We start from the raw sequence: 23660 nt of genomic DNA on the forward strand, positions 1-23660 counted from the left end.
GTTTTTTAACTGATGGTGTGTACGCACATCAGACCATCAGTCCGCTTCATCGGATGGACCGACCGTGTGTACGCGGCCTCAGACTAACCTATCCTAGCCCTGTAAAGAAGAAATTGCTGTACCCTTTTTTATTTATTTTTTGAAGCCTTCAGTCTCCAGCGGCGGAAGCTCTGTGCAGGAGACAGCTCGCAACGGTTGTGAAATGCCTGGGAAGTGACGTCACCCAGTTACCATGGGGCTTTCGTTGTTGGCTGCCTCCTCTGCACCCGCCTCCACAGTGAAGTCGCAGCTGACAGCTCAGCGTGGGACTGGCCCAAAACGGCTTCAGAAAAGGTATGTATAGCTTTTACAGGGCTAGATAGGTTAGTCTTAGATTGTGGATGCTTTTTTAGATTTACAGATTTTAGTGTTGGGGTGAACTTCTACTTTACTTTACTGTTTAAAAAAAAAAAAAAAATGCATAGTTTACCAAGTTATGAACAGATAGTCAAGTGTCTCTTGATTGCTTAAGCATTGTAATTTAATTTTTTTTGTGCATATTATTGCAGTCAGGAGTAATAATTGGAGTCCAAGGGCCAGATCCACAAAAGGGATACGCAGGCGTATCTACTGATACGCCGTCGTATCCCTGTTTCTATCTATGCGACTGATTCATAGAATCAGTTACGCATAGATATTCCTAAGATCCGGCAGGTGTAATAGTTTTACACTGTCGGATCTTAGGATACAGTACCTCGGCCGCCGCTGGGGGCATTTCTTGTTGAAATTCCGCGTCGGGTATGCAAATTAGCACTTACGGAGATCCACGAAGCGGTTTCCCTTCGTGAAGTCTCCGTAAGTTATTAGTTTGCAAACGCAAAATTAGGGCTACTTTTACAAAGTGTAAAGTTAGTACACCATGTAAAAGTACACCCTTCTTTCCCGCGACGCTGTCAATTTTTCTTTTATTTATTTTTTTTTTCCGCCGCATCTCTTTTTTTCCCCGACGCAACTTTTTTTACCCAGCGCGATTCACAAAACTCGGCGCAACGTAACTTCACGCAAAGCATGTCGGGAAAATCGCGTCGGGAGCATGCGCAGTACGTCCAGCGCGGGAGCGCGCCTAATTTAAATTTAAATCTTTTTGCCTGACGAAGAGGTCCTGCGTGGCCTCGAAACGTTGCTCTTTTTGGATCAATAGATATGCATTAAATCTTTGGACGTTGTTTTAAGATGATCCCTGGTGTGCTGGCGAATATATATATATATATATATGATTTGCTTTCCGGTTCCCAGCCGGTGATCGTTTCAGCACCCTTTTACTACTTGGCTATTTTGCCGGAAGGTGTGCAATCGGAATATTTTTGAGATAATTTAAATGGGACTCGCCCCATTAGATTGGGCACACCTTGCGCCGGACGGATTTAAGTTACACCGCTGAAAATTTCTAGGTAAGTGCTTTGTGGATCGGGCACTTGGGTAGAAATTTTGCGGCGGTGTAACTTAAATCCCAAAAATTAAGTTGCGCCCGCTGTACGTGGATCTGGCCCCAAATGTGTGCATTTTAAAAAGCTATGGGCACATTTTTTATTTTCCCATGCAGGGGTTAACTTCTCGTTTTGTCTAGGGGCACAAGGAGAAGCTATACATACCCAATCCTTCGATCCCCTGGAAAACCGCGCTCCCCGCATACAGCAGTGGACTGTTCCTGCCATCCTCGCATCGTGAGCCGGTGTCAGGAACAGTCCATTGAAAAGACTGCTAGTGTGTGAAGGTAAGAGCGGCAGGGACCGGTCCTGTGCTCAGATGATTGGCAGATTAGGTAAGTATATCTCCGCCCTACAATCCCCTAGAAGCACAACCCCACTGCATGGGGAAATAACATTTTTTTTCCCCCCAAGAGTTCATCTTTAAATTAAGTTGAATTCTTTGGAGAACATTTCTGAACAAATTGCATCATGAGGACCTATGAGCTATCAAAACAAGTCCAAGATAAATGACTATAAAAGAACCAGTCAGTGTTGTTTTTTGTTTTCTACCCTCTGAATCACAAACTTTGCTACCACAGAGACATGTCCAACAACTGAGAACAGTTTATTGACCTCTACAAAGTACACGACACAAAAGCGGTTTATAGCCACCAGTCTAATGGCTAAATACAAGGTTGAAAAAACATTTAAACTATTACTTGCTAAAGGATTTGTAATTCTGTTCAGCAGTCTTGTGATTCACATGTCTGCGACTCACTACAGATAAGCAGGTGACAATATTATTTACTATTTCAGCTTCCTATTTGCTTGCTCACAGGGCAACGATTCAACTGTGATATTGAGAGACCGCATAAGTTTTGCCAACCTGGTTCTGGCAAAGTTGGGTAAAAGCTTAGGTTTACCTACAGAAAAAAAAATACGAAATAAACATAAGGGTAATTACTTAAGCCGGCTATAGGTTATGCAATTTTCTTGCAACCTGAGGTTGCAAGAAAGAGAAAATCACTAAATTCTCCCATTAACAATCAATGATGATGGGGGAATCCCTCCCACAAAGCTTTTGCGTTCTGCCAGTGCGGGAAGCCGTCCTTGCTGTGAGAACACAATGATTGCTAGTCGCTATAGCTGCTGGCAATGTTCACATGCTAGAAAGCCAACATGCTGGTTTTACCAGCTCAATCGATGGGTCAACTTGGGTACATTTAACTTGCCCATAGATGGTCCTAAACTCAGTCGGTCCCTGCTGAACCAGCCGGGTCTGCCGCTGTGTAATCCATATGCAGCGGTACCTTTTCATTAGTAAAACAGCGGGTGTCTGCCGCTGTATAATCCGTCCTTTGTAAGAAAGCCCCGCCTGCTTGCATTTTGCGAATACATTTTGAGGGCTGGCGAGTGGGCTGCCTGGGAGCAGAGGGGGCGAGCAAGGAGAGGAGCCGCCGCCGCCTGGTTGTTCAAAGCGCAGCGAACAGAACAGCTTTCAATTCAATAGCTGTGTTCCCCCCCCCCCGCAAGCCGCCATATACAGCCCCTCCCCCTTGTCCAAGCACTTTGATAGACAGATCACCCATCCCAGGATTGGACGGGTGATCTGTCTATCAAAGTTTCCCAGACAAGGGGGGGAGGGGCTGTATTTGGCGGCTCGCGGCGGGGAACACAGCTATTGAATTGAAAGCTGTTCTGTTCCCTGCGCTTTGAAAAACCAGGCCGAGGCGGCAGCGGCTCCTCTCCTCTCTCTTACCCAGCACATGTAGGCTGCAATGTGGGGAACTCTGGCTGCAATGGGGACATTTTGCTGCATTGGTAGACACATGCTGCATTGGTAGACATGGGCAGGCTGCATTTTTGGGCATGGATAAAGTTGTTGTTAATATTTATTTTTATAACTTAATTCTGCATAAAACATTTAAGTAATATTTCATGAGATTTATGAGGGTGGGATTAGGGGGCGGGACATGGTAGCGATTGGGCGGGGCAACTGGTGGCGAGTACGCCTTGAGGCCTGGCTAGTAGCTCAGGACTTGACATTGTGAGCCCTGCCTAATGCGATGTGTAGTTCTGCAACAGCTGGAGGGCCGTAGTTTGAGGATCCCTGATATACAGTATATAATATTTTCCCCGTGCATTCGGGGGAATAAACATTTTTTTGCTTGGCTTTTAGTAAGCGCAAAAAATTTTTTTTTAATGCACACAAAACTGTTTTTGTGTTGCTTTCACCCAACTGTCTATGAATGGTCATTGCATAAACACAGAAGAAAAATGCTCCACAGGCAGCCCTTGCTTTTGCAAGGTGTAAATGCTTAAGATGTTTTGAATTGCACAATTCTTATATGGCTTTGTGCAGATAAATCTGGTTGGTGAATAATGGCCTTCCCTTTTTTTTTTTTTTCTGAGCTGAAATGCAACCCTATTTTGTGGCACAGTGAAGGGTTCACCACCTTAAGGAATGGACCAACATTTAGAAATCTTGTTGTTGGAATACTTATACTGCTATTTTTATTATATACCAGCAGGTGGCTCTCAACTCCGCTCCTTTCAGCTGTATTCATGTTTAAATATGCGTGGTTTTCTGGGAATGTTATGGGGCCGATTGTCTGCTGGCAGACCTTTTGCATGAAATTCATTGTAGGTCTGCAAATAAAATGAAAATGAGGGGAAAAACTGCCATGTGTTCTCTATTTGCAGTATTCTATTTCTGAAAGTGTTTCCTAGAACTGACTGTTTTCTGAACTTAACGTGTATAAAGGTATCCTTACCTAAGCACTTTATAATCGGTCCAAGAAGATACTTTTTATAACACAATGTGCATAGCATACTAGCTCATTATGATTTTCCTACCTGAGATTGAAGCCCTCGTTTGCCTCCTCTGACGCCGCCATGATACCTGGAGTGACTTCCGGGTATCGTCGCTTCCGCACTGTGACTGGCCGGCGCAGCGATGACGTGATTCCCGCACATGCACGCGGGAGCCGCCACTAACAGGGCATGATGCCATTAGTAGTGACACGCTCGGTGCGCCTGTCTGTTTGCAAATATCTCCTAAACCTTTTAGGTTTGGGACATATTTCTTGCACCTACAGGTAAGCCTTAATCATCTAGGCTTACCTATAGGTTAAAGTGGTTGTAAAATGTTTATAGCCACTTTAAAGGGGTTGCAAAGGTACAATTTTTTTTTCCCTAAATAGCTTCCTTTACCTTAGTGCAGTCCTCCTTCACTTACCTCATCCTTCCATTTTGCTTTTACATGTCCTTATTTCTTCTGAGAAATCTTCACTTCCTGTTCTTCTGTCTGTAACTACACACAGTAATGCAAGGCTTTATCCCTGGTGTGGAGTGTCGTGCTCGCCCCCTCCCTTGGACTACAGAAGAGTCGGGATGCCCATAACACACAGTTCCTTCCTCTATCTGCAACGTAGAGAGCGTCCTGACTCTCCTGTAGTCCAAGAGAAGGGACGAGCACAACACTCCACACCAGGGAGAAAGCTTTGCATTACGGTGTGGAGTTACAAACAGAAGAACAGGAAGTGAGAATTTCTCAGAAGAAATAAGGACATTTAAAAGCAAAATGGAAGGATGAGGTAAGTGAAGGAGGACTGCACTAAGGTAAAGGAAGCTATTTAGGAAAAAAATTTTTTACTTTTACAACCCCTTTAAAGTTGCGACAACTTCAAAGTAGTTTATGCACTACGTTGGTCTGACTTTAATGCAACTTTAAGCGGCGTTCCACCCAAAAGTGGAACTTCCGCTTTAAGCACTGCTCGCCCCCTGACATGCCGGGGTGTAACCTCTTTTTAGTGGGACTTCCTGTCCCATTTCCTCCTTCCTTTTTTTTCGTCCGCCTAGGCGGCGACTCCTCTCGCCCTAGGTGGCCCCTCCCTGCCAGCGATCTTCTGGCACACGGCTCAGGTCCCAGAAGATCGGCTGGCCAATAGGAGAGCGCAGAGTGACATGCACAGTGCGTGCCTAGCCGTAAGCTGTCATGGCCAGGTGCCCACAGTTACGAAGACGGCCCAGAGGAGAGGAGCGAGTGGCCGCATCGCTGGATTGTGGGGCAGGTAAGTGTTTATTAAAAGTCAGCAGCTATGCTTTTTGTAGCTACTGACTTTTAATAAACTAAAACATGGCTGGAACTCTGCTTTAACCACTTAAGATCCGGACCTAAATGCAGGTAAAGGACCCGGCCAGTTTTTGTGATTTGGCACTACGTCGCTTTAACTGACAATTGCGTGGTCGTGCGACGTGGCTCCCAAACAAAATTTGCGTCCTTTTTTTTTTTTCCACACAGAGCTTTCTTTTGGTGGTATTTGATCACCTCTGTGGGTTTTTTTTTTTTGCGTTATGAACAAAAATAGAGCGACAATTTTGAAACAAATGCAATATTTTTTTCCTTTTTTGCTATAATAAATATCCCCCAAAAATATATATAAAAAAAAAGTTTTTTTCCCCTCAGTTTAGGCCGATACGTATTCTTCTACATATTTTTGGTAAAAAAAATCGCAATAAGGGTTTATCGATTGGTTTGCACAAAATTTATAGTGTTTACAAAATAGGGGATAGTTTTATTGCATTTTTTTTTTACTACTAATGGCGGCGATCAGCGATTTTGTTTTTATTTATTTTTTATTTATTTTTTTATTTTTTTGTGACCGCGACATTATGGCGGACACATCGGACAATTTTGACACATTTTTGGGACACTTGTCATTTTCACAGCAAAAAATGCTATAAAAATGCATTGTTTACTGTGAAAATTACAATTGCAGTTTAGGAGTTAACCACTAGGGGGCGCTGAAGGGATTATGTGTGACCTCATATGTGTTTCTAACTGTAGGGGGGCGGAACTGGACATGCTTCCCTATATCAGGGAAACACACGATCAATGACAGCGCCACAGTGAAAAACGGGGAAGCTGTTTTTACACACGGCTCTCCTCGTTCTTCAGCTCCGGGGACTGATTGCGGGACTCCAGCGGCGATTGGGTCACGGAGCTTCGGACTGGCGCGCCCTCGTGACCCATGGCTGGGCACTTAAAGAGGACGTACAGGTATGTGCTTGTGCCCAGCCGTGCCATTCTGCCGATGTATATGTGCAGGAGGCGGTCCTTAAGTGGTTAAGTACCATGGAGTTCAATCTTGACCATCAAAAGTTTCATGAATCGTACCTGAATGTTATACAGTGCAACAGTTGTCCATTTTTACTGGTCAAAGCAAAAGTAGTATCCAAGTTGCACCCATCCAAAGTTGCGTCAAAGTTGCACTCCAAAGTAGGCGCAACTTTGGAGTCGTACAAGTGTGAATGGAGGCTTAGGACATGGCTCGACAAAATCCGGGCACCCGGTCGCAATTGCGACTAGAATTCGTGACCTGGTGCCCGGGGAAACTTAGGCCTGCAGAAAGCCGCAAAGCAGCGGCCTCAATTACCAGCCCGCGCATCCCGACGCGATCGTGCGGCAGGGGAGGTGGGGGCGCACGGAGACACAGGATGGGGTATCCTGTGATACCCCATCCTGTGTCTCCGTGCGCCCCCACCTCCCTGCAGCAGGCCGCGCCGGCCGGTAATTGAGGCCGCTGCCTTCTGCAGGCCTAAGCTTCCTTCTGTGATCTGGCGCCATTTTGTGGTGGCCGTTGGCATGACAAGTAAATCAGCAATTCTAATGAAGCTTCCACCGTGTTTTCATTGCCATCTCCTTCCTTCTAACTAGAACCCCCAAACGTTATTATTGTTATACAGGATTTATATAGCGCCAACAGTTTGCGCAGCGCTTTACATCAGGGAAGACAGTACAGCCACAATACAAATGAATGAATGAATGAAAAACTTATTTAGCGCGGCACATGCGAACTGAATCGCTTCTGGGCGCTTGATTGTTCCTGTCTCTTGACATCAAAAGAGCAGAGTTTTAATCTGTCTTCTGAATGCTAAGTGGTTTTCCTCCAACCGAATGCTGGTTGGTAAAGCGTTCCATAGTCTTGGACCTTGGAATGCAAACCTTCTTTCTCCTTTGGACTTGTATCTGGTTTTGGGTACCTTGACCAGGTTTTGGTTAGTGGATCGCAGGAGGCGATTGGAATTGTGGGGTTCTATCTTGTCGCAAAGATATTGCGGAGCCTTCCCATGGATGCACTTATGTGTCAGACAGAGTGCTTTAAAAGCAATTCTGTCCTTTACTGGCAACCAGTGAAGGGTTCTCAGCGAAGGTGAGATTGATTCCCATGTTTTTTTCCCAGTCACAAGTCTGGCGGCCGTATTCTGAACGACTTGCAGACGAGTGATTTGGTATTTTGGCAATTCGAGGTAAAGGGCATTTGCATAATCCAGTCTGGAGTTCACAATTGTTCCTACCACGACTGCTACGTCTTCCTTAGGGATACATGGAATAAGTCTGCGTAGTAGGCGCAAATCAATACAGGAGGGATCAGAGAGCCCTGCTCGTTAGAGCTTAGAATAAAAAATATATATTTCTAGATTGTAACACCCTAGAGAATAAAATGGCGGTCATTGCAATACTTTCTGTCACACCGTATTTGCACAGCGGTCTTACAAGCGCACTTTTTTTGGGAAAAAATACACTATTTTTAATTAAATAAGACAACAGTAAAGTTAGCCCAATTTTTTTTAAATATTGTGAAAGATAATGTTACGCCGAGTAAATTGATACCCAACATGTCATGCTTCAAAATTGCGTCCGCCCATGGAATGGCGACAAACTTTTACCCTTTAAAATCTCCATAGGCCACGTTTAAAAAATTCTACAGGTTGCATGTTTTGCGTTACAGAGGAGGTCTAGGGCTAGAATTATTGCTCCCGCTCTACCAATTGCGGCGATACCTCACATGTGTTGGTTTGAATACCGTTTACATATGCGGGCACTACTCACGTATGCGTTCGCTTCTGCGCGCGAGCTCGGCAGGACGGGCGCGTTTTTTGGCTCCTAACTTTTTTAGCTGGCTCCTAGATTCCAAGCAAATTTGTCAAACCCTGCCTTAGGATAAAGTTGAATTTATTTCCTTTATACAATATTGCATACAAGCGCATGGGATTATCATGAAGAAGGATGATGACCAATGCGGCAGAGTGCTGGGAAGGCATGGTTTCTAGTGATATTTCCTTCATATGCCTATATTACTAGGCCCCAACCTGCTAAATACGGACTCTGGTGAAAATGACCAACTCATGGCACCTCACATATTTAGAAGAAGCACCTCAACCGTATTCTCACTCTTAGGCTGTTTAAAAAAAAAAGTTGGGACACTGAAAAATCTACGTAATCAAAATGCAATGATTTGCAAACCTCATAAACCCATATTTTATTCACAATAGAAAAGCTACAAACTGTTTAAACTAAGCAAATGTACAATTTTAAGAAAAAAAATGTGGTAATTTTGAAATTGATGACAGAAACATGTCTCAAAGTTGGCAAAGTAAGTGGTACGAACAAAGCGCTATACAGTGAGGGGGGGGGGGGAGTATTTGATTTTGACCCCTTTGCGAAACATGACTTAGTACCTTGCTGCCAGTCAGAGGTCAGACATTTCTTGTAGCTGACTACCAAGTTTGCACACATCTCGGGAGGGATTTTGTCCCGCTTCTCTTTGCAGATCTTCTCCAAGTTCATTAAGGTTTTTGAGGCTGACGTTTGGTAACTCGAACCTTCAGCTTCCTCCAAATATTTTCTATGGGATTAAGGTCTGGAGACTGGCTAGACCACTCCAGGACCTTTTTTAATGTGATTCTTCTTGAGCCACGCCTTTGTTGACTTGTCCGTGTATTTTGGGTTATTGTCATGCTGGAATACCCATCCACTACCCATTTTCAATGCCCTGGCTGAGGGAAGGAGGTTCCCGTCCACGATTTGATGGTACACAGCCCGTCCATTGTCCCCTTTGGCAGAAAGACACCCCCAAAGCATGTGTGACGGTGGGGATGGTGTTTTTGGGGTCATAGGCAGCATTCCTCCTCCAAACATGGCTAGTTGAGTTGATACCAGAGAGCTCAAATTTGGTCTCATCTGAGGTTCATTAGCATACTTCTGATGTGCCTGTACTTGTGCTTTTCTTGAGCAGGGGGGCCTTGGTGGGTCCTTCACGGCATAGTGTGTTACCAATTGTTTTCTTGTTGACTATGTTCCCAGCTGCCTTGAGATCATTGACAAGATTCTCCCGTGTAGTTCTGAGCGGATTCCTCACCGTTCTCATGATCATTGAAACCTCACGAGGTGAGATCTTGCATGGAGCCCCAGACCGAGGGAGATTGAGGCCGGATTCACACTAGTGTGGTGCAAATTTCAGCTCTCTTATCTCTGCAGAGAGATAAGAGAACTGTTCAGCAGATCCACTGCATTTTAGCTGCAGATTAGCTGCGAATTTGGAGACATGGGAGAGGGGAGGGGGGGGAAGTGTATTGAGTTGAATAAGACAAATACTGAAGAGAAATGAACACATCTGCGAATCAGCTGCGTACCCATAGAAGATAATGGGCCTGAATTCACACCTGAGCCGCACCGCAATGCCTAAAATACGCACACGTTTTTTCGGCAATGCGCAGTGCGAATGCATCGCACATATGTGAACCAGCCTCATTGAAAACAATGTATTTAGAAATGTTCTGCCTATTGGATGCGGTTTAAGCCGCACTCAATTCGCATAGGTGTGAACCCGGCCTGACTGTGTTTTTATGTTTCCTAAATTTGCGAATAATCGCACCAACTGTTGTCAACCTCTCACCAAGCTGCTTGGTCTTGTAGCCCATTCCAGCCTTGTGTGGGTCTACAATCTTGTTCATGACCTACTTGGAAAGCTCTTTGGTCTGGGCAATGGTGGTGAGATTGGAATCTGATTGCTTCTGTGGACAGGTGTCTTATGCAGGTAACAAGCTGAGATTATAGGAGCAACGCTCTATTAGATGGTGCTTCTAATCTCGGCTTGTTACCTCTATAAAAGACACCTGGGAGCCAGAAATCTTGCTGATAGGGGATCAAATATTATTTGATATTTTACTAATTTAAAATGCAAATCAATTTATAACTTTTTTGAAATGCGTTTTTCTGGATATTTTTGTTCTTCTGTCTCTCACTGTTAAAATATACCTACCATTAAAATTTATAGATTGATCATTTCTTTGTCAGTGGGCAAATGTGCAAAATCAGCAGGGGATCAAATACTTTTTTCTCCTCACTGTAAAAACATTTTGCAACTAATTGGGTTAATCTCTTAACGCTGGTGCCTCCTGGCCCTTTGAGGTTTCTGTAATATAGAAAGCAGGTGGTGGCGCCAACCTAAAGTGTAGACTAAATGTCAAATAATAATTAATGTTGTATGGGTGATACAATAAAAAATGTTGTATGGGTGATACAATAAAAACAAAAAACCAAAAATGTTGCGTGGTGATCCAAATAACAACCAGAGTAATTCAAAATACAAATAAACTCAAAAAGTGTTCCAGTGCTAAAATCTCATTCCATCTCTGCTTCATGCAAAAATTAAGTGAATCAATGAAATTAAATATATATATAGTGCAGTGTGCTTTCAACAAACAGTTTTCATACTGTAAGTAAAAAAGTCTTTATGCAAAAGAGTTCCATGCAGTAAATAAATAAATAAATAATTGAAAGTGCTGTGTGCTTCTTCCACGTGAGAACAACGTAGATATAAATCTTCTGTGCAAAAATCGTGCTCACTCCCTGTGGTCCCGCACTCACCAGATACTTGAACCCCTGCAGGGGTAACAGGCGTTCACAGTATAATATACTGACAAATCCCTGGATCTTCCCAGAATCTAAAAAACTCCACCGCTCAGAAGAGGAGACAAATAGATTGCCCAATAGCGTGATACCGTTTAAAAATGATGAACAATTTTATTCACATTTAACAGGGTACTCACATTTGGTAGAAAGGTTAATACACATAAAACATAAAAACGTGCTGTAGCTTAGAGTAGCGTCTGCTCTACCGGTTTCGTCGATCTGACGTCATCTGGGCGCGCTCCAGATGACGTCAGATCGACGAAACCGGTAGAGCAGACGCTACTCTAAGCTACAGCACGTTTTTATGTTTTATGTGTATTAACCTTTCTACCAAATGTGAGTACCCTGTTAAATGTGAATAAAATTGTTCATCATTTTTAAACGGTATCACGCTATTGGGCAATCTATTTGTCTCCTCTTCTGAGCGGTGGAGTTTTTTAGATTCTGGGAAGATCCAGGGATTTGTCAGTATATTATACTGTGAACGCCTGTTACCCCTGCAGGGGTTCAAGTATCTGGTGAGTGCGGGACCACAGGGAGTGAGCACGATTTTTGCACAGAAGATTTATATCTACGTTGTTCTCACGTGGAAGAAGCACACAGCACTTTCAATTATTTATTTATTTATTTACTGCATGGAACTCTTTTGCATAAAGACTTTTTTACTTACAGTATGAAAACTGTTTGTTGAAAGCACACTGCACTATATATATATTTAATTTCATTGATTCACTTAATTTTTGCATGAAGCAGAGATGGAATGAGATTTTAGCACTGGAACACTTTTTGAGTTTATTTGTATTTTGAATTACTCTGGTTGTTATTTGGATCACCACGCAACATTTTTGGTTTTTTGTTTTTATTGTATCACCCATACAACATTTTTTATTGTATCACCCATACAACATTAATTATTATTTGACATTTAGTCTACACTTTAGGTTGGCGCCACCACCTGCTTTAAATATTATTTCACACCTTTCTCCATTTTGTGGGGATTTTTCTGCAGGGGCAGCCCCTCATACTCATTATACTATATACCTTTCAAACCTGAGAGCGTAATTATTATATTTAAATATTCTGTAGCGCAGATTCACATTTTTCTTTTCCCTTTGAGGTTTCTGATCCCTGGAGGCAGGGTGGAGTTTCTAAACATGTGACCACTATTATTGGCAGTCACATGATCGGATAGCTCCCGATCGCAAGTAGAGATCGACAGCTGTCCGTTGGCCGCCAGTAACTGTGCCGGGAGTGCGCTGGGTGCATGCTCCTGACAGCTCTGCTTACATTCTGGTATGCATTAATGTGGCCCCCTAGCTGGCGCAAAGAGGTTAATTGGCAAAAGGGTAGTAACATGATTGGGTATAAAAACCTTAGAGCGTTCGTGTCTCAGAAGAAAGATTTTTAGAGTTTCGTTAATGGGAAATGGTACATCTAAAAAATTGTCAAAGGTTCAGAATAATGTTCAACGTAAAATTGTAAAGACTTTAAATATATAATCATCTACAATATATAATATCAAAAGATTTCGGGAATCTGGAGAAATCTGTGCGCCAAGGGACAAGGCCAAAACACAAGAAGGCAAGTTAAAGGGTCACTAAAGGAAAACATTTTTTTGCTGAAATGACTGTTTACAGGGTATGGAGACATAATAGTTAACTGATTCCTTTAAAAAATGATTAAAAATAGATAAAATTCAATCATATAATGTACCTACAGTTTAGTTTAATTTTTGCTGTTTCCTGGTTCTCTGATGTACAGAGCCAGAGAGCCAATAGAGGGCAGTGAAGGTTTTGCAAAACGAAACTGAATTGGTGCTGTGGGGTTATAGACACACAGTAATCACACCTCCTGGATTATTCACCACAGTGAGAAATCTCCCAGTACTGTGGTGATCAGGAAACAGACAACCAGGAAGTGTCCAGAACAGAGAGGAATTACAGCAACATCAGAGCTAAAACGAACAATGAGGACATGAAACCAGGACTGCAGTAAGGTAAAGGAAGCTATTTAGCGAAAAAAATAAATTCCTTTAGTGACCCTTTAAGAACCTGGATTCTTCTACTATGAAGCAGTGTTGTGATAATAGATGCAGTATGCAGTTTAGCATTGTTCTGCTGAAATAGGCAAGGCCTTTTCTGAGGCAGATGCCATCTGGATAGAAGCATATGCTGCTCTAAAACCTGGATATATCATTCAGCATTGATGGTGCCTTTCCAGCTGTGCAAGCTGCCCATTCCATATGCACTACTATTGCACCATCAGAGATGCAGGCTTTTTAATGGAGTGCCAATAACAAGCTGGAAGGTCCTTTAGTCCGGAGGACACAGCACCCATGGTTTCCGAAAAGAATGTCAAATTTAGATTTGTCTAACCACATACGTTTTTCCACTTTGCAACATACCATTTTAAATGAGCTTTGGCCCAGAGACTGCAGCATTTTTGGATGATGTTCAGATTTGGCCTCTTCTTTGCATGATGGAGCTTTACTTTGCATTCTTGGATGGCACGTGGTGAACTGTGTTTTGGAAGTATTCTTGAGCCCATGCAGTGATGTAGTTTTTCTGTTTTCGATGCAGCGCCATCTGAGGACCCGAAGATCATGGGCATCCAATATTGTGCTTTTGGCCTTGTCCCCTGCACACAGAGATCCCGCCAAATTCTTGGAATCTCTTGATATTATGTACTGTACGATTTCAAGTCTTTGCAAATTTACATTAAGGAACATTCTAAAACTGTTTTAAGACGCATGTTTTTAGATTGGGAACCTCTGTCCATTACTTCTGGGACGTGCTGACCCTCCAAGATGTATATGAGAGAATTTCATTGCGTAAATCCACTCCATTAATGATGTGAGGCTTGGTCATCATTCCCCACATACAAACAAAAGCTGTTTTATACCAGGTGCCAGGTTTTAAGACACTAGAAGTGAGTGTAATTCTGTATTTTATTATTAAATGTTATGGAGTGGTTTAACCCCATGAAATTCTCTTTGTCATCCTTCCCCTTGAATGAGAATATTGTGTATGCGGATTACAATCATGACTCAAACCACATAAAAATGTAACACTGGTGTGTTTGTTCTTCCTGCATTTTCAAGTGCATTTTTGGTGCCTTTTTTTTTTTCTACCAAAAATGCAGCAAGCAAGATTTTTAACACCACAACGGAAGCGCAATGGCACCTTTATTGGCGCTAAAGGTGCCAATAATAGCCGCTAACAAATTCATAATTATTTAGATTCATGATATTAAGAATATAATCGTAATGTGTGTATATATATATTAAAAAAAAAAAATTAATACCTGACGTTTTCAGTTTCGGCCAAGTGCGTCCTGCTGTTTTGGTTTCAAAACCAAAATTTCCTTTCTGTGCACCTCTAGTAAAATGTAATTCTTTAAACTCTAGAAAAACATTTCTGCAGTTGTGTATTGAAAATAAAAGTAGCTAGTGTAAGCATCAGAGTCGGCCTTGATATTCAGCTCCAGTAATCTCATCAGCATCAAAAAGTGAAGGGATGCATTTGAAGTCAGACATGTGTGAATGTGTTGACATGGAACATGACAGTAGGAGGGAGCAATGATAGAGACAGCTCAGCGGTACCCTGTGAGGCATTGTCAAAACACTACCCCAGCCTACTGAATAGAGCTAGTACTTGCTAATTAAACTGTGCTACTGCAACTGAAGTCAAGGACCAGGCCATGCCATTTGGCGGAAGTACCTTCAGTGCGAAACAGGCAGCATAGAATTATAAATTCTTTGTCAGATGGCAGTCCTGTTACATCTGGGTGTTTTTAGCTCCTTGCCCTGAAATTCAGGATTTACTCTCGATAAATAAAAGTGAGCATGATCCATACTTTTTAGACCTCTGAGCTAATTTTTGCTACATTGGGTGAGATTTTACAATATGATGCTTGAATCGTTAAGATGTGGAAAAATAGTGGCTAGGCGTCGCTTTCAGTCCCCTGGCAGATGGTCCCCCTTTACCCCGTTGTGGGGTAACCCCAACCTCAAACACTTCCGTACCATACCGGATCCGCAGGTGTGGGCGCGCTCGGGTATGAAGGTCCTGCGCGATATTGTCAGTGGAGGATCCCTTCTCGACCCTGTCCAGTCGATTTGGTCTGGCGCCCTGGATGCTGTTCCGCTATCATCAGCTGCGGCATGCTTTCAGGGCCCAGTTCCCTGCCCCCCCTGACCTTCAGGCTGACCTGGTTGAGGACTTGCTGGCCCAGAGCTCTCTTAAGAAAGCACTCTCCACTCTGTACTTGACGATCCTCAGCAAGAAATCCCCTAAGATAGATGCCCTGTGGAGCAAGTGGGTGGTGGATGTCCCGTCCCTGGACAGAGGGGTGTGGGAGGAGTGCTTTGACGACGGGTATAAGCTGGTGATCTCCTCTAGGGATAAATTGATTCAGGCTAAGTTCCTGCACAGGGTGTACTTCACCCCTCAGAGACTGCATGGGATATATCCGCAGTGTTCCCCTAATTGCCCGAGGTGCCGCACCTCGGAGGGAACATATATGCATATGTTCTGGACCTGTTCTAGACTGTTGGACTTTTGGTCCGCTGTCTTTGAGACTGTCAATGTTCGTCTCCACCTGAGTCTTCCGATCTCCCCGGAGCTGGCGCTCCTGGGGGTGCAGGATGATGAGCAGAGACCTCGGTATGTTAAGCTGTTGATGTCGTTACTATTTTTCTATGCAAAGAAGGCGATTCTACTGAAATGGACCTCTAGGGCCCCCCCTACGGTGGGTGGGTGGATGGATGCGGTCAATGCAGTTCTCCCACTATATAAAATGACTTGCATGAACAGGGGCTGCCCGTTAAAATTTAAGCAGGTGTGGGGGCCGTGGATAAATCCTCTCTGATCGAGCCTGACTATTGCATTGCTGCCCTCTGCTGGTTGTCTCCCCCTCCCGCCCCCCCCCCCCCCCCCCCTCCCTGTTCCCGGCCTACTATGATTGGTAATTCTCATGATTGGCATGCTTAGCTGTTCTCTTGTCGTAGTTTGACCTACGGAATGTTCATCCTCGGCTGTGATTCCTGTATTTCATGTCTGCCTACGATGCTGTTATGTATTTTTGACTAATGTACCTTATACTGTACCGCTTTTGCCTTAATAAAGACCAACCTTGTTGTTAAAAAAAAAAAAAAAAAAGATGTGGAAAAATAATGCTAATGTTCTTAATGGTCTCGTCGCACATGGAGCACATGATGGCATCCCTAGTAAGACGGGTGTGGATTTTTTTTTTTTTTTTTTTACAAAAATCTACTTGTCCGAGGGACTAAATAAGGGTCCCAATCCACTTGTTCAGATCTTTATTTATTTTTTTCTCCCAGAATGGAAAATAAGTAGGATTGATGTTTTGTATTGGCACGCGCACACACACGGACACTTTTAGTTTTTTCAGGCATTTACCAAAACATATTCAAGCTATAGTTATACAATGGATATGGGCTGAAAGTGCACACAGGGTTTAATTTGAGGGTATGTACATCTAAATCGAAGAAACGGGTTTAGGAATTGCAGCTTGTGAGTAGAGGTCGACCGATATGGGTTTTTCTCTGGCCGGTGCCGATATTTAGAAATCGGACCGGCCAATGGCTGATATTTTAGGCCGATTTATTTATTTTTTTCTTCATTTTAGCAAATCTAGGGTGAAAAGGTGGGGAGGTTGTTATTGTTTAGGGTGGCGCGGTGGTGTGCAGCCTATTAGTGCCCACCAGTTCAGCCTGTCGGTACCCACCAGTGCAGCCTATCAGTATCCATTAGTGCCCACCAATGCAACATTAGTGTCCATTGGTGCAACCCACAGTGCTACCTTTTCAGTGCCCACCAGTAGAGCCTATCAGTGCTCACCAGTGCTACCTCATTAGTGCCCACCAGTGCAACCTATCAGTGTCCATCAGTGCCACCTCACCAGTGCATCTCAGTAAATGCCAACCAGTGCATCACATCGGTGCCCATCTCCTCAGTGCCCACCAGTACAGCGCTCCTCAGTGCCCACCAGTAAAGCGCTCCTCAGTGCCCACAGTACAGCTCAAGAACGTCATTAATATATGTCAGTGCTCACCACCAGAGCGCTTGGCGCTGTTCCATCCCCTCGCCTGGCCATTTGTCCCCTAACGTGCTGCGCGCCCCGCCTCTACACTACAAACCCCAGAATGCAGTGCGGCCAGTAACAGCCAATCAGCGGCCGCAGCTGCAGACTTCCTCCACTGGGGAAATAAAAATCAGCAAACAGCGGCCGTGATAGCCATTTAGAATAGACGGTGGGCGGCCGGGGGGGGGGGGTGGAGTTTCCACCCAGAACGCCACTGCTTCTGATCCCTCACAATCGGCCCGTTTTGACACAATAATCGGCCAATGCCGATATCTTTAAAAAAGCGATTCGTCGTGCGACGCTAAACCCAAGCAAAATTGCGCAAAATTTTTTGGTGGTGTTTGATCACCTCTGCAGTTTATTTTTTGCGCTATAAACAAAAGAGCGTCAAAATTAACTTTTTGCTATAATAAATATCCCACATTTCTTCAGTTTAGGCCGATATGTATTCTACATATTTTCGGTAAAAATAAACAAACACGATAAGCATGTATATAGATTGGTTTGCGCAAAAGTTATGGTCTGTCTATAGGCAATACCAGGTACGGGAAAAGATGTGGGAAATGAATAAGGGGATTCATGCAAAACCAAAAGCCAGGCAGAAAGGTAAAAAAAAGGCAGTGGGGTGAGGCAATCTGGGTCTAGAGCATTTTAATTATAGGGGAGTGGGGGGAAAGAGAAAAGGGGATCAGAGTATTCTTCTCACCTACTCCATGGTTTAACCACTTCAGCCCCGGAAGATTTGGCTGCTCATTGACCAGGCCATTTTTGCCATACGGCACTGCATTTTCCCACAAATATAGCTTTCTTTTGGTGGTATTTGATCATCTCTGCATGTGTGTTTGTTTTTTTTATCATCTCTGCGTTTTTTTTTTTTTTTTTTTTTTCGTTACACGTAAACTGGTGGCAAAATAAAAAAAATTGTCCACCATATTCACTCACAGTATATATCTGTTACCATTCAATGAGTTCTGTGGTGGTATACATAAGATGCTCCAAGAAAGATGTAGCCAGCAACTCGAATAAACACGTTGTGTGACAAATTAAAACCGTTGTCCTCAACATTCACTTGGTATCCACCAAGTGAATCTTCTAATCGCCACGCTGCTGTAGTGTTACCTGTAGTGTTACCACTCCCGTCTGTTTTAAGCACTCGCTAATGCAATATTACTCTCGCGTTACTGATCACCATAAATCGTTTCTCTAATTGTGGGGTCCCCCACCACTCAAGTTCACAGGCTGCCAATTCTTTTCACATTGTTCCAAAGACAAGGAAAAGGAAAGGAACTTCCATACCATAATACTGTAAAAGCACTTAACGATTAAACTCACTCACAAGCATAATTAAAACAACCCTCAATAAGCATTTCCTTTTTCAATGTTCTAAAGTTCTGGTTTTTATGTAGCAATGCCCCAACGTGTTTCGTCCTTCCGAATTAGTCACAGGGACTGGCTGCACGGCAATGCATCCTCTCCTAAATAGCCGCCCTCTAGGTATTATGAACCTTATGTGGTTCAATATCTTATGTATACCACCTAGGAAGGCAAAGCACAAAGACAGCGCTTCGGAGAAAGTCAAAAGGAAGAATATTTCAGAGTGCAAAAAAATGTATGTAGTTTTAAAGACGTGCTTACAGAAAATATTGTATAGTTGTATACATAACCAGTTTAGGATTTAGAGCCTTAGAGATGCATCTTAATAAAATTCAACTGTTTTTAGGTTGGATCTCTAATGTTCAGCTCCTCGCCTTCTCTTGCTGCTAATATTGCCAACAATTGCCAGCTGTCAAAATTACAGCTGGCAGCCACTTTGTATTACACCACAAGTAAAATAACACTTGCAAATAGTAATAATGAAATCAAGAACTTTAACGATACCACATCAAGTATGATCAAATATCAAGTGTTTATACAAATGTCAAAAACATTCAAACCTCCATTTTCAAGTTGTGCCTGTAGGTAAGCCTATAATAAGGTACCGTAAATATCTCCTAAACATGCGCAGTTTAGGAGATATTTACTTTTACTGCACCGATCATGTCATCGGTGCATGTGCTGTTTCTTCACTAGCATGTGCCGTGATTAGCGGCTCATGAGCGGGAGTGATGTCACGCAACTTCGGCCAGTCACAGAGCCTGAGTCCGCGGCCCCCGGAAGGAAGAGCATGGATGCAGCCTCCAGCGGGGACAGCGCAGGCTTTGTTTGCAGGTGTTGCATAATGTGCTAGTGTGCGATGCATACTAGCACGTTATGCTTTTACTTTGCAGGGAACAAAAAAGAAGTAAAACCCATGAGCGTTTACTTCCTCTTTTACGAACAAGAATATAATATAGTAATCATGTGTACACAAGACTGTATTATGAATCGTATGGTAGTTTCCTCCTTGTCATTGCCAGAATTGGGTAATGGGCTGCTTGCTCTGACTTTAACACATTTTTCGGGTCAATGCCCGCTTCATCAGGAAGATGACTACAGGCATGCTCTAAAAAAATTAAGAAAATATTTGTCAGACTAGATTTGTACAAATCTATTTGTAGATACATCTTGCGCTTGACAAAACACATGCTCTATGTATCTGTCTACCATATATGAGACAATCCTGATAAACATATGACCAATAATTGTAATCTTCTGAAAACGATAGATCAGTCCATCTTGTATTGGTCCAGTATAGAACCTTTAAACTTGACATCTGAATTTCTAAGGCCTCATGTACACTGCTGCTGGTAAACGGACGTTTAGGAGCAGTTGGGCATTTTTTTTTCCAACTGCTCCTGAACTCTCCTCTGTGTTATCTTATCAGAACATGTACAGAGGGTAGTTTTTAGGCAGTTGAGTTTAGAGGCTTTTTCTGGAACCCAAAAAACTGTTCAGAAGTTGTGTTTTAGAGCCAACATGCGTTTAGCAACTTTTTGTTTACAGACTTTTTTCATTTGAAAAAAATATATATATATATATTTTAAATACTTCTAGACGCAAGCGCAGCATGTAAACGCGGCTAAACGTTTTTAGATGCTGGTTTCTAGCTGTCAAGTTAAATCGTTCAGGAGAGGTTGAACAACGTCCAGTGTACATGAAGCCTTTGAAGCATCTAAAGCAGGGTTTGACAAATTTGCTTGGAATCTAGGAGCCAGCTAAAAGTTAGTAGCCAGAAAACGCGCCCTGTCCCGACGAGCTTGCGCGCAGAATCGAACACATACGTGAGCAGCTCCCGCATATGTAAACGGTGTTCAATCCACACATGTAAGGTATCGCCGCGATTGGTAGAGCGAGAGCAATAATTCTAGCCCTAGACCTCCTCTGTAACTCAAAACATGCAACCTGTAGATTTTTTTTAAACGTCGCCTATGAAGATTTTAAAGGGTAAAAGTTTGTCGGCATTCCACGAGTGGACGCAATTTTGAAGCGTGGCATGTAGAGTATGAATTTACTCGGCGTAACATTATCTTTCATAATATTAAAAAAAATGGAGATAACTTTGCTGTTGTCTTATTTTTTTATTAAAAAAAGTGTAATTTTCTCCCAAAAAAGTGCGCTTGTAAGACCACTGCGCAAATACGGCGTGACAGAAAGTATTGCAACGATCGCCATTTTATTCTCTAGGGTGTTAGGATAAAAAATATATATAATGTTTGGGGGTTCTAATTAGAGGGAAGAAGATGGCAGTGAAAATAGTGAAACATGTCATTAGAATTGCTGTTTAACTTGTAATGCTTAACTTGTAATACCAACGGCCACCACCAGGAAGAGCTGGGGACTTCACAAGGCCGCAAAGCCGCGGCTTCAATTATCGGACATCACGGGCCCCCCGCGATCGAGAGGTAAGGGCCTAGTCCGCCGCGATCCTGAGGAAAAGGCGCTCCGCGAACTAGGCCGAAGCCGCGGCCTCACCTAAAAGCCGCTCGCGGCCTTTTTCCAGGATGGCTGCGGGCAGGATGTTTTAGGCGAAGGCCGCGGCTTCGGCCTAGTCCGCGGAGCACCCGTCCTATGGAACAAATTTTATTTATTTTTTTGCCCACCTTCCAAGCCAAGTCGCCAGGACGCTATTTCTAGTCGCCATGGCGCCCAGGATTTGTCGAGCCCTGATCTAAAGGGTGCTGGATGTGAAAAAATACATATTAGTAATGGGTGTTCTCTTGGATATCCATATACCGTAGTAATAGCAGATGTATAATGACATTGGAAAAACTATATATTCGCAGATTTAAGCTGGGGCCTTAAAATTTCCAAACTGCACCCCTACTCCCCAAAGAGTAATGGTGGTAGTGAAACCAATTTTGATTTAGATTTTTCTTCTGTTCACTCACATTGCATTATGTAAATTGATAAAAATGATATAATGTATATGTGTGTATATGTATATAATTAAAAAATAAAAATCCTTTTCATAAAATGTATTCCTATTTACCTCTTATTACTCCTTTGCTTTAATTTAATCCCCTGAACCCATGGCTATGATTTTTATTTTATTTTTTCCTATTTAGTTTGTTCTCATTCCTTTAAAAAAAAGTTTTTTTTCAGATTATATAATTTAAAAATGTGTGCTCTTTTTACAATAAAACTACTTTTTTAATTTGTACTTTGGTCAAAATGGAAAAAAAAATACATTTTTTATTTAATTTTTTTAAGCAACACCGTATTTCCAAAATCAAACCAGATTTTTACCAAATAAGAGTTCTGTCGCCCAAAACGTGAGAATGTTTGTTAGGAGACAATACAAACCTCTTTTGAAGAATTACTGCGTTGTGTCTTTAGATCATGTCCTGTGGAGGATTTTGGCATAATCTAATAGTCGTTTTTTCTTTTTGCAGGAGAGAAATCGAAACAAACAATAATTGTGTGGAGTAAATCCTCTAAAAACAACACTAATGATGCAGACTCTGGAATTCGCCTACTTTGTTGAAGAACACATAATTAATGCTTTTTATTTCTGCTTAAGGCATCATCTTTGAACACGTTAACATAAATTTGACTTTTATTTTTTATTTTTTTTCGCATAATTGTTTTCATCAGTGCATCTGCCGTTTGTATCTCACCAAACACACCTGAGAACTTTAACTTTGTCAAGCACTTTCTGTCCTGAAGCTTTTACCAGTATCTGCTGTCTTTTTGTAATCCAGCATTCTAGCAAAGACGCAGGAGACTTGTTCTAAACGCAAGGATCCTTCCCTTGTTTTGGTTTGTTCAATACTAACAACTATTAGAAAATTGGTTAGTCACTGATGTGAGTTTCACATGTCTTCTTTTATTCTATTTTTTTTATTGTCTCTTTTTTCTTAGTTTAAAAATTGAATCATGCCATATTTAATTCAGGAGTACACTCTAGTTGTCTATTAAGATTATTATAGTGGCATTGATATGGCAAACCAAGTTTTAAGACTGCAGATTTAGTAGAGATTTATGTATCGGCTGTTTTGGTGTAAGAATGTTTAAATTCAGCTTTGTGGCCACCTCCCTTTTAATGCACATGTAAGCTTCTTTAACATTGTTTGATATAGCATAGGACTCATATCCACAAGCATGGATACTTCTGTGTGATTTGGAATGTGTTTTTATTTACCTGCTCTCAGACACAGTGATTGTCACATGAAATTGTTGGTCTTGCCAACCCAGTTTATCAATATACAGGACTCTTTCCAGTGCAGAGACCTGAATGAGATGTTGCATGACACTTTGTTCATGTCTGCCCCCCCAGCACACCTCTTTTGTGTATAGTCAGGGGCTGCCGTAGTGGCACTGCGCTCTTCAATGTACTTGAGATGTCAAACTATATTTTATGAATGTAAGAAACTCCCATTGCTGTGGAGATAATACCCTTAGTGCAAATATATCCCATTTCCCTTATGTGTCACAAGTAGAGACAGATGCTGTACACCTACATCCATGATGTTTAAAAAGTAAATTCAGGGGGGGGGGGGGGGTGGGGGAGCAAACCTACCAAAAAAACAACACATACACATGTTAATGTCAGCCTAACCTTTAAATTTTTCAGTTATGCAGTCAAATTTAGGAAAATTCCACTAAGTTTTTTTTATGTTACTTTTTACACAGCATACCAAAAAATTACTTTTATTATTATTATACAGGATTTATATAGCGCCAACAATTTGCGCAACACTTTACAACACAAGGGCAGACAGTACAGTTACAATTACCGGCGAGAGCTTTGCAACATTTAAATCAGCCAAAGACGTTTCCAATCTCGGCAAGTTAACCAGTTAAGCCCCGGACCAATATGCGGCCTAAAGACCCAAGGTGTTTTTACAGTTCGGGACTGCGTCGCTTTAACAGACAATTGCGCGGTCGTGCGACGTGGCTCCCAAACAAAATTGGCGTCCTTTTTCCCC

General features: G+C 42.5%; 1 protein-coding gene across 5 annotated transcripts in view; it reads left to right on the top strand.

Moving 5' to 3' along the window:
* The window catches only part of YTHDF3 (YTH N6-methyladenosine RNA binding protein 3), a 59134-nt gene extending 35901 nt beyond the window's left edge, over nt 1-23233 (top strand). For all 5 annotated transcript variants that reach the window (XM_040354274.1, XM_040354272.1, XM_040354275.1 and 2 more), the window contains one exon: nt 22125-23233. In XM_040354274.1, coding sequence (XP_040210208.1) covers nt 22125-22148 — 24 coding nt within the window. In that variant the 3' untranslated portion in view covers nt 22149-23233. The remainder of the gene's footprint in view (nt 1-22124) is intronic.
* The last annotated feature ends 427 nt before the right edge of the window (nt 23234-23660 follow it).

The sequence above is a fragment of the Rana temporaria genome, chromosome 5 (assembly GCF_905171775.1).
Source record: "Rana temporaria chromosome 5, aRanTem1.1, whole genome shotgun sequence".
NCBI lineage: Eukaryota > Metazoa > Chordata > Amphibia > Anura > Ranidae > Rana > Rana temporaria.